At 33.6% G+C, this 11,707-nt stretch overlaps 1 protein-coding gene across 1 annotated transcript; it reads right to left on the reverse strand.

The window, feature by feature from the left end:
- Positions 1–5,960: 5,960 nt before the first annotated feature.
- LOC110649394 (uncharacterized) lies at positions 5,961–10,489 on the reverse strand. The gene is made up of 7 exons (XM_021803943.2): positions 10,354–10,489; positions 10,202–10,250; positions 9,952–10,089; positions 8,005–8,235; positions 6,873–6,912; positions 6,688–6,785; positions 5,961–6,350 (listed from the first exon to the last, which is right to left on the reverse strand). Exons 1-7 carry the CDS (start codon positions 10,413–10,415, stop codon positions 6,333–6,335), a joined length of 636 nt encoding a protein of 211 aa, XP_021659635.2. The 5' UTR covers positions 10,416–10,489; the 3' UTR covers positions 5,961–6,332.
- Positions 10,490–11,707: the final 1,218 nt, after the last annotated feature.

Raw genomic sequence — 11,707 nt, forward strand, 5'->3', positions numbered from 1 at the left:
AACTTAAGCACTCTTATATTACCCGGGGAATAACGCAGAATTTAGAAGTAAGAAATTACAGAAGATGATGAAACAGGATCCTATACTTTGTATGTAACATCCTAACAAGACTCCTTTTACACTCCCAAGTATACTCTTTCCCATGAATCTGAAGCTTAAGCTCTGATACCAATATTAGCACGACCCAATCCCATGGGCTGACCCCCGGGCTGGCATAAAGCCCCCGAGGCTCGTAGTAAGCCTTATTATTCTCAAATCCATAACCAATGCCCAAAAATTGAGGCCCAATATATAAATAAAATAAAACTAAAATAAAATAAAATATTTTTATTTGGGTCAACCCAACCCGATGATCATAAAAAACTGAAGTCAGGAGAGCCTCGCTCAACCCTGATACCATCATTTACAAATTGTTTAAATATCATACAAATCTTCATTTATTAACCTCCAGAATTTAAATTAACATAATTCCTAATAGGGTCTATATTGTTGCTAACACACGCGGAGTTTTAAATTTCAAATTTAGAAAATAATAAAACAATTAAATAACTAATATTAAGCCTGGAAAAAAACATGTTACTCTGAAAAAGAACTCCTCCTATAGCCTGAAAAGTAGGGTGAACAGGAGTGAGCGTTCGACTCATATAGTAAGATATTTATTTTACATATAATTTCTATAACTATCCAATTCTAATGCATCCTTAGAAATGAAATGCATCATTTTCATACAAGTCAAACAAATCATATTAAGTCACATCAAGGATAATCTGGAGCACTCACCTATAACATCCCATGCGGCAAGGGAAAATAATCTACGACTGGAAGCTGGGCCTCGCTTAAGACCTTGACCAAATGGGGGGCAGAAATGAACCGAATCATACATTAAAATGGAGGAAACTAATCACTAGAGGCGCCTTTTAGTGGAATGACCTGGAGAGTTAGAAGAACTCCGGGGTTAAGCATTCTCGCTTGAGAGAAATCCTAGAATAGGTGATCTCCTGGGAAGTTCTCCATTCCACCTATGGAACAAAACTGTGAGGCTCATGATGGGGTGGGCCAAAGCGAACAATTCCTCTAGTGATTGGAGTCGGGAGTTACAGATGGTATCAGAGCCAGACCCCCTACAGTAGATGTAGTAGATGTGTGGTTCGGGAATGAACTAGTCAGATGCTGGTGGGCCTGTAACATCCCGTGCGGCAAGGAAAAATAATCTACAGCTGGAGGCGGGGCCTTACTTGAGACCTTTATCAAATGGGGGGCAGGAATGAACCAAATCATACATTGAAATGGAAAAAACTAATCACTAGAGGCACCTTTTGGTGAAATGGCCTGGAGAGTTGGAAGAATTCTAGGGTTAAGCGTGCTCGCTTAAGAGAAATCCTAGGATAGGTGACCTCTTGGGAAGATCTCCATTCCACCTATGGGACAAAATCATAAGGCTCAGGATAGGGTGGGCCAAAGTGGACAATTCCTCTAGTGGTTAGCATCGGGCGTTACAGATTGTAACATCCCATGCGGCAAGGGGAAATAATCTACGGCTGGAGGCGGGCCTCGCTTGAGACCTTGATCAAATGGGGGGCAAGAATGAATCGAATCATACATTGAAATAGGGAAAACTAATTACTAGAGGCGTCTTTTGATGGAATGGCCTGGAGAGTTGGAAGAACTCTGGGATTAAGCATGCTCGCTTGAGAGAAATCCTAGGATGGGTGACCTCCTGGGAAGTTCTCCATTCTAGCTATGGGACAAAACTGTGAGGCTCAGAGAGCAGGAGCATTGCAGATGGTATCAGAGCTAGACCCTCCTATAGTAGATGTATGGCTAGACCCCCTATAGTAGATGTATGGTTCGGGGACGAACCAGGCAGAAACTGGTGGGTTTGTAACATCCCGTGCTGCAAGCAAAAATAATCTACGGCTGAAGGCGGGGCCTCGCTTGAGACCTTAACCAAATGGGGGGTAAGAATGAATCGAATCATACATTGAAATGGGGGAAACTAATCACTAGAAGTGCCTTTTGATGGAATGGCCTAGATAGTTGGAAGAACTTTGCGGTTAAGCATGCTCACTTGAGAGAAATCTTAGAATGAGTGACCTCTTGGGAAATTCTCAATTCTACCTATGAGACAAAACTGTGAAGTTCAGGATGGGGTGGGCCAAAGCGGATAATTCCTCTAGTGATTGGAACAAGAACGTTATAATTTTCAATTCAAACTAAAGTGGAATAACAACTGTGAAACATTTTTATTTAAATTATATAAATTAATATGTAAAATTATAATAACATATCATTAATAACGAGTGAAACTTAATTATAAATTAATATATGAAATTGTGATAACAGATCATAAAAATTTTACTTATATTCAAATTAAAATTTATAAATTTTTATAATATAAATTAAAATTAAAAAATAATTGCTAATGTAATCATTTAAGTTGTGATAAGATAGTGAAATTTCACCCAATAGAGTAGAGGGGAAGGCAAGTGTAAAAGCAATGATGCGTTCGTACCTAATAAAGTTGGACATAATTATCCCATTCCACCCTCCTTTCGGTGAGATTCATGTCACTTGACAATTAGAAAGAGCCATCTGTAAATTATTTATTTGACTTCATAATTCAATATCATTTGTGAAATAGATAAAATATTATTGAAATAAAACTTATTTTCTCTTAAATTTTTTGAAATGTCTAATCAAATTCAAAATAACATTTTCAGTTTAATAAATTCATATTTTTTTTGCTTAAACTCAATTACGCTCGATTTTTATTAAAAAAAATATCTTTTCTAATTTTTAATAAAAAATATTATTTCTTATATTTTAAAATTTTAAAAATTTCTAAAAAAATTTCCTTCATAGCAAAAAAATCCTAGGATTTATTCATTCATGTATATAAAAAAAAATATTAGAGTAATTTCATAAAAAAATTTTAAGAAAATTGAAAAACAGAGTTTTGTATTCACATGTATTAATTTAAAATGTTTAAGCAATAAAATAGTTTTGTTTTTAATATTATTCTATAAAAAAATAGATTATTTATAAATTTTAATTCAATGATATTTTATAAATTTTAATCAAATAAATTAAAATGTAAAAAAAATAAGTATTTAATTCAATAATGGTGGCTAATTAATTGGCAATAGACAATAAGGTGATATAATTGAAATGTCAAAAATTAATAATTATAATTTTAAATAACTAACTGTTAATTTTTAAATTATTATATTTAGTAAACAGTAAAAAAAATCTTTTTTCTTTAAAAAAGTTTTAAAAGAAGTACTGAATTGGCTTTAAAGGAATGGAGAAGGATTTGCAATCTTCAACTGTAACGCGTTTGTACCTTTCATTACGCGTCAGATGTGATTGCCAAATTTCTTACAGCCCCAGAAGGAGTTGTCATAATTCTGAAGGACCAAATTGAAGATTTCATTGTCTCAAAAAATATCTTCGAGAATGACTTGATGCTATTTAACAGGGAGTGACTTGGTAGATATCAGGTCATTTTCTTCAAACAATTTCCTCTTCAACATCCTTCTCTGTATACGAATTTTATCTATATTGTGTATGCCTTCCAAATTTATCTTCAAAACCAAGTCTTACTAAAAAAATAAAGAGGGAGTGTTTATTTCACAAAGGAAATATGGAACAGACCTGCTCAAAAGATTTAATGTTGTCAATTGCAAGGTTGCAGCTACACCTATTGAATGTGAATAAAAAATTGCAGCTTGAAGATTTTTTTTATTTTTTGTACAGCAGCTGGAATCTCCCAGTAGTCAAATATGGTGACCATCCCTGATTGCTGAAATTAGAATTGATGGAATCAGTCTCTATAATCATAGATTGGACCCCTATATCCACAGCCAACTTAAGAGCTTCTATCATTCCTTTTGCTTCTCCTACCAGTAGGGAGGAACAGTAAACTTTCCTTGGTTTCCCATCGATAAGGTTTCCTTCGTAATTTCAAGTGATGACTACAAGAGCTGCAACCTCATTTCCCTGCCTCCATGTCGTGTCACAAATGAATTTAACAATTCCTTTACTGGGAGGAGACCAGATAGAAGGAGCAGAAACTGTTGGGTTAACAATTCTGCGGACTGGCTTAGACATCAGAGCCCGCTGAAGCTCATCTATACTTCCAGAAATACGATGAGCAACTGCCTTTGGGTCTGGATCAAAGTGGTCAAAGACTGCCCTATTTCTTTCTTTCCAGATTTGCCAACAGGTAATGGTTATAAGATTTAGATAACCTGCTTCAAAGTCTGGTTCCAACATAATAGTGGACTACGATTGGGAAAAAGAAGAGAAACCTGCTGGATTAGGCTTGTATGCTGTGAGGCTAGCAAGCCAACTTGCTTTCGCATGATTGCACCAGAAGATTGCATGCTCAACTATTTCCTCCTCTCTATTACAAATCGAGCATATAGGATTTAAAGAATACCTCTCCTTATCAGGCTGCTTTTCCCAGGGATAGCTGTTGGAAGGGTCTTCCATAGGAACACCTTAATCTTTGGTTGCACAGTGAGCTTCCAAAACTTAGTCCAAACTTGGGACTGAATTTAATGCGAGTTATGCTGTCTAAAGGCCCTATATGCTGTTGAAAATTTTTTTGCTAAAAGTTAATAAGCTGACCGAACTGAAAATTTACCATATTTCTCATAATGCCATACACATACAATAGAGTTAGCTATGCCGAGAGGAGCTATTGGGATTGACAAAATTGCCAATGCTTCATTTGTATAGAAAAGCCTATGCATTAAACTCGACTTCTACTAAAGGTTGCCATGCTCTATAAGATCAGCAACCCAATTTACATGAAGAGGGCATTGGGCGGTCTCGACACTCTGAAATTTTGGATAGAGGTAATCCAAGGATCAAACTAAATTGAAGTGTTCTTGCCATCTCGGATGTTGCTCGTGACTCCCTCTTTAATAACATCCCTACCAGCCGAAAGGCTTTACCAAATCCAAGATCCTTTATGAGATGGAGATGCTTGCCAAAAGGTTGCATGAAAAAAATTCAATCCTTTTAGAATTTTGGCCCGAAGACGATCGTGCTTCGCTAGATAAGCCAAGTTAAAAAGTCTGAAATCTCTAAACCCATTCTTTCTTGGGATTTAGGAGTTGAAGCACATCCCCAACTGATCCAATGAAGCTTTATTCTCCCTATCTTTCCTCCCTCGCTAGACGTTAAAGACCAAACTATGTAGTTGATTGCAAAAACTCGTGAATATTTCAAGATGGCCATGGAGTAGCTTGCAATAGCGCTAATCACTAATTTTATAAGAGTTTCCCGCCTCGCTTGAGATAACAACTTATGTTTGAAAGATTTTATGCTTAAATTACATTCTCAGCGTAACTCAAATATTGTTCATGTTTCTCCGCCCAAAATTATGTACTTGGGCCTAGGATGTTAGGCAAGGGGACGGACCATTGGAATGGATAGGTCATAAAGCTTGACTTACCATCCAGAGCTTAGTATTTTCTCAAGCTGGATCTAAGAAGGCGCTGTCCTCTACACCATCATTAAACGTTACGGTACAGAACAACGTGCTAGCAAACCCAATCATCTTCACCCTTTCTGGAGTCCTGATAAAGGCATGAATTTCAACTTGCAGGATCCACCAGTCGTTTCCAAAAAATGGTAGCCCCCTTTACATTTGCTGAACAGAGTAAGACTTAGAATTCTAGCAGAGAATAAAGTTCGTTTTCAAGCTTTGAACTCAAAATATATTCAAACAATGACAGAGTTTTAGATATCGGGGAACATGGATCCAATTTGATACTAATTAAAAGTCACCTCCATAGAAATGAAAGAATTTGAAAGTCGCCTGACTTTAACCATATGCTTGGGAAATCATATAGATTTCTCTTTGGTTATGCCAGGAAATAGTTTTCAGAATAATAATAGAGCCAAGAGTAAACAGAATTGTTATGATTGAATTTCTTTATAAAAAAAAATAAAGCAAAATATATTTCCATTGCATTTGTCATCCAAGAAATGAAGTACGACTCCTAGTTTGCACCACCTAGATGTTCTTAAATAGGACAAAAGCCTATTTTACAACCAAGTTCAAACTGCTTTGACAACCAAATTTTCTTTCCTTCCCTGCTTCAGTTACCATATAGATCACATAAATTTCCCAAGTCAAAGTGTAAAACACGGCTATAAGGAATCGTGCAAACTCAGGCTGATAAAAATTTTAATATGTTGAAATTACTCACAGATTATCTGAGTAATATAAGAGGACATCAACTGTTGAAAAGACTGAAAAAGTACAGTAAATCGAAACTTATTTTTGCTCTGTGGCCATTGCAGAAAACAAATCATCTTCACAAAATCTCAGATATCTGCAAAATGAACAAATTCATGTCAATTATATATCCAAAGTAAATGTGTACGAAAAGCTCACTAGTTCAGAAAGAAAAGGAAAAAAAAGAAATGCTAAAGCCCAATGACCCAAACCATAGAAGTTCTTCAAATTAAATAATCATAAAATGATAATAAACAGAGGTCAAATCAAATAGTTGTCATCATACTCGAACATTTTTCTGTTAAATGATAAATAGAAGGACAACTCCTTGCCTAGAAGTGTAATTAATTGGGCCTTTAGATTCATAAGTTAAATGGTATGCCACTCACATAATTTTCAACCCATAAATAGGGAACAAAAAAGAACGAACATACATTTATTGGCATTTCAGCTATGACAAGGCTGCTGCTCTCTTCAACACTTTTAAGAGTCACCACTTCTCCCCCAACAACCATATTGATCACAATCCCATCTGCAAATATTTATATAGAGTCATTATAAATTGCAAATGCATACTACTTAATATAAGTAACAAAACATTTTAGATTGAGAGAAAAACCTGCCGCCAAACAACTAGCTATTCGTCTTGCATATGTTTCCTGAAAGAATGCCAAAACAATGTCAATGACAAGAAACTCCAAAGTGAATCCTTCAGTTATTACCACTGATAATAAAGAAAAATGCATACAAATGTATGGGGGAAAAATAGAGTATGTAAAAGTCTTGGTGAAACTGAACATGGCACAAGGATATAATCAGCATCTCCAATCGAACAGTGGCAGAGGCAAGCATGGAACTAAAAATTGCTTTTGTGCCACTTCTATGAGGCAAATCAATAAGTTGATTGGGTAGCCAAGTATTTAGAGCATCTCCCCATTGGACATGTTACACATCGGATTACACTTAAAGGATTTGGAAGCCCTTTGATCAATTATTGTTGGGATCAGTTGTTCCCAGAGTTGGGCTAAATCAACTATTAGTAACCCAATGCTCTTTTGGCTCTTTTTTTTTTTATTTTTTTTTTTTTTTTGGGGAAGGGGTGGGGGGGGGGGGGGGGGGAGAGAGAGAGAGAAGCTAACACCACAAGATTGGTCACGTTTAATAGATCGCTTCAAAGTACCTAGAATTCTTATAGATAGTAAGTTGGATCAGAAAAATATGTGCTGTCCGTTCATATGGGTTAGGGTTCACTCTCAATCAATTAAACAGAAAGACCTATTGTTAAATAGTGTTAACATGTGCATGAAAAGCCCTTGAGGTCAACAAGCCACAAGAAAATGAAACTTGTATTTATGATTGTCTGCTCAAACCAAGAAGTAACAGATATCCACCAAATCTAAACTGAACTCATAAATTAGAGTATAAGGCATAGCATATGAAAATGAAAAGAAAAGAAGAAAGTGAAAGTATTCTACTTTACAATTGCAACTGCTTTGGTAGAACTGGTGCCATTTTTACGGCTCAGGGCCCAATTTCAAAAGTATTTTGTACAAAGCAACATCAAGTTTGCCCAAAACTTTTAACACTGTTTGAGGCCTCTGGAGAGAGAGAGAGAGAGAGAGAGAGAGAGAATTCCGAAATAAACCAGTTAACCATAACCATTGGAAATATATAGAAGTACATGCTGATTATGCAATTAAAGCCAACAGATGTCACCATGTTAAGTCCTACAGAAAAAATGGCAGTTTTACCTTCTTCATTGGTAACTCGTAATTAATCAGAATACGAGCAGAAAAGGGCGACTCCCCAGAAGCAAGAAGAGGAAGGCAAGCATCTGTTACAACTATCATATGAGATTTGTCCTCATCTTTTTCAATTTCTTCATCTCCTGACTGAACAGTGACATTCTGGTTCCACCTCATTGTTGACTGCTTAAATTTCTCCAATACTAAGGTTCGATCTGATTCAGCTAGGTCACTGTACTGGCATGAATAATATATTTGGAAGCTGTATTATCAAACATTTACAGTATGGAAACATTATAAAATCCAAAACAACTACCCTCAGAAGAAGAGCCGTGAAAGTAGCATTCCAATTGGATGGAAAAACAGATTCCACCCAAAAACAACGCCACAGGGAGGGGGTGGCCACTGCCCCATGGCCCCTCTTTTTTCCAAATTTTCCTCTTAGTTTTTCCACTTTGGCCTCCTCTCATTCCACACCCATAGATCATGGCCCCCTTTTGCACACCACCTTTGATCCTTTGTTCTTTACGTGATTACCACTACACAAATTAAAAAAAAAAAAAAAATGTATGCCGCTCTCTTGACAAATAGTGCTAAATAAATTGATCAGAAATTTTGTAGAGTGAAAGACTGAAAAGAGAAGATGGAACCAAATTATTAAATATTTTTTCTCCATTTCTTCCTTAAATTTCTTTCCCTCCTGGGTTCCCTTATGATGTTTAAACTCACATGCAAAAATTCAAACCTAAAATACAAACCTCCATTTAATATGAAATGTGATATTCCCTCCATACCACTTCAAGTGCTTTCCCCTCCATACCATTTCAAATGCTTTCTAAGGTTTTTGCATAAGGATTAAGAAAATAATTTGATAGCCTCATTTTATAAAAAAAAAGTACTAATATTTGACTAAATTATTCTTGAAATACGTCGGAATGTAGAAAAGTGATCAAAAGAAATAAATACACTAAGAATAATAATAGATAAGGGTAAAGTTAGAAAAAAAAAATTAATAATTTATTAATTTTCTAAAATGGCAAATAAAGTGGGACAAAAAAAATTTCTAAAACATCACTTGAAACGGGCCGAGGGGAGTATCACTTCATTGTTTTTGGTAGTTTGGAAGGTCAATGGAGCTAAGTTGTATAAAGAGAGTAGTATTTCTCCCTTCCCTATGCCACCCCTACAATTATTATATCACTTCATTTTAATCAGAAAAGTACAATAAATGCTTTCAAATCATGTAGAGGAAGAGGAAAAAGGAGAATGGTAGTATCTAAAAGTATAATAAAAAAAAAATCATAAGTTTGCCTATCTACAATCTCTGCTCATAAAAACTTCGAAGCTATACAACATAACTAAACATATAATACAATATCAATATTGTGCATTCATGGTATAAAAAGAGCCTTCATTACAATATCACCAAATTCAGAAAAAGAAAAAGGATATACATTATAACACTAGAAGTCTTTTTTAAGAAAATGGGTCAGAGCTAATTCACCTAGCTCGAGGAGTGTCCAAGACCTTATACACATTACCCTATCCCAAACTAATACCCAGATCAAATACATGAGAATTGGTTGGAGGCTTTGATACCATATTAAGAAAATAAGCCGGTCTAACTCACCCAAAAAACTAGCTAAGGGAAGGAGTATCCAAGGGGGCACATTTCCTTATCAAAACAACAATACAAGATCACCAATTTTAAACAATTGGACAATGCGAACAACCATAAGGCACAAAAAAGATTAAGGAAATTAAACAAGAATCTATGCACTCAATTCACAAGACCAGCAAACTGACACTACTACATATAAATAAACCAAAATGAACGTCATATAGAAATAATACTCTTTATGTACTAGATGATTGGCATCATTTTTATATTGAACTTAAAAATCAAATAAACCATTATGAAACCCTAAAAAGAAAGGGAAAAAAATTCGGTACCAGAGAATCGAGAGAAATGTAAGGGAGGTTAGAGACGGCAGAGCAAACGGCGTCGAGCTCGTCCCTAGAGCTGCAGCACAGCACCATCGGCAGCCCAGAGCGGCGCCCCGCGACGCCTAGTAAGTCCACCAATGTCTCCTGGCAATTCAATGTAAGTCGATTTCTTTCGAAATTAAGCAACTTCATAACACAAAAAGAAAAAGAAGAATTGAAATATCGGTATTGAATAATTCAATAGAGAGAGAGAGACCATTTTGAACTGGTGTCTGTCAACGGCAACATAGAAGTGACGCTGTTGACTGTAACAGCCGAACAGAGGATGATATTTTCCATTGAAGAAGATAAATTACAAATATAAATGAGAAATTTAAAGTAAATTAAAGAAAAGAAAAAAAAAATTGCCTGGAGTGTGAAGGGGACTGAGAAGTAGGAGAAGCGACTTCAGTTGCATCCACTATTGCCATTTCTCACAAAGCACGAACAATGCACCAAGCACTGGCTAATTATACCGGGAGCTCTCTTTCTCATACAAAATTGATAATATTAATATTCCATAATATAAAAAATAGGTTTCGAATACACCTGATAATTTCTCACAATCATTGACATAATTTTTCATGTTCGGCATTTTAGATTAGAAGGTGAAAATTATTTTTTTAATGAAAATATTATCTTAGATATTATTTAAAAAATAATTTAAAAAAATTATTTTATTAGTTCAATAGTATTATAATTAAAATTTATTAAATTTAATTTTTAAATTATTTTTTAATATTCTTTAATTAATATATATAAAAAATTAATTTTCTCAATAATAATTTTAATAATAACACCGAATAAGTTTATCATTTTATTTCAATTAATCAGCACCGTTTTATATGTAATCGCGTTTAAATTGCTTAAAATTAATTAATGATCTAATCATAAATATAAAAAAATAAAAACTTTTTAGGAAAAAAAATTTAAAACTTTTTAGTATTCACGATTACAATCAAAATTTTAAATTATTTGTATTAGAGTCCAATGTTAATTAATTATTACAATTATAATTAAGGAACTAAATTGTTTTTTAAAAAAGTTAACAATCAATTATGATATATTTTTTAAAATTTTATTTAATTAGCAAATTAATCCAACAATTTAAATTTTATATTTAAATTTTTTTATTTATTATATAAAATATAATATATTTTAAAATTTTTTAATTAAAATTTTATATTAAAAAGTTATTTTTAATTATTAAAATATATTTTAATATATAAGTTGTCAACCATGCAAAATAATCACATTATAATAAAAGAGCCATTATAAAATATAATTTCAAGAATTATATTATAATTTATTATTAATTTTCTTAAATTTAATTTGGTCTTTTTTACTAAAATTGTGAAAACTAATTAAAATTAGATTATACCTAAAAGAAAAACTAAGATTCGACTATAAATACACATAATTTAAAGTTTTATCTATAATAGTAAATACCTAAAATTTTTAATTTTTTATTTAATGAGACTAAAAAATTAATAATAAACTTTCCACGATTTTTAAAAATTTATCATGTAAGATATAACTATTAACTTTTTAAAATTTAAACTCTGCTTTCATTAAAAATAATTTGCATATAAAAATTATTTTATAAAAAATATTTTTCATGAAAAATTTTTATTTTATTTTATTACATTTAGTTGAATATTCACTTTAGATGAAGGAGCCTAAGAAACAGACATGCATCACCCATTCCACAATGGAATCTGAG

Source organism: Hevea brasiliensis, chromosome 7, assembly GCF_030052815.1.
Source record: "Hevea brasiliensis isolate MT/VB/25A 57/8 chromosome 7, ASM3005281v1, whole genome shotgun sequence".
NCBI classification, from domain to species: Eukaryota; Viridiplantae; Streptophyta; class Magnoliopsida; order Malpighiales; family Euphorbiaceae; genus Hevea; species Hevea brasiliensis.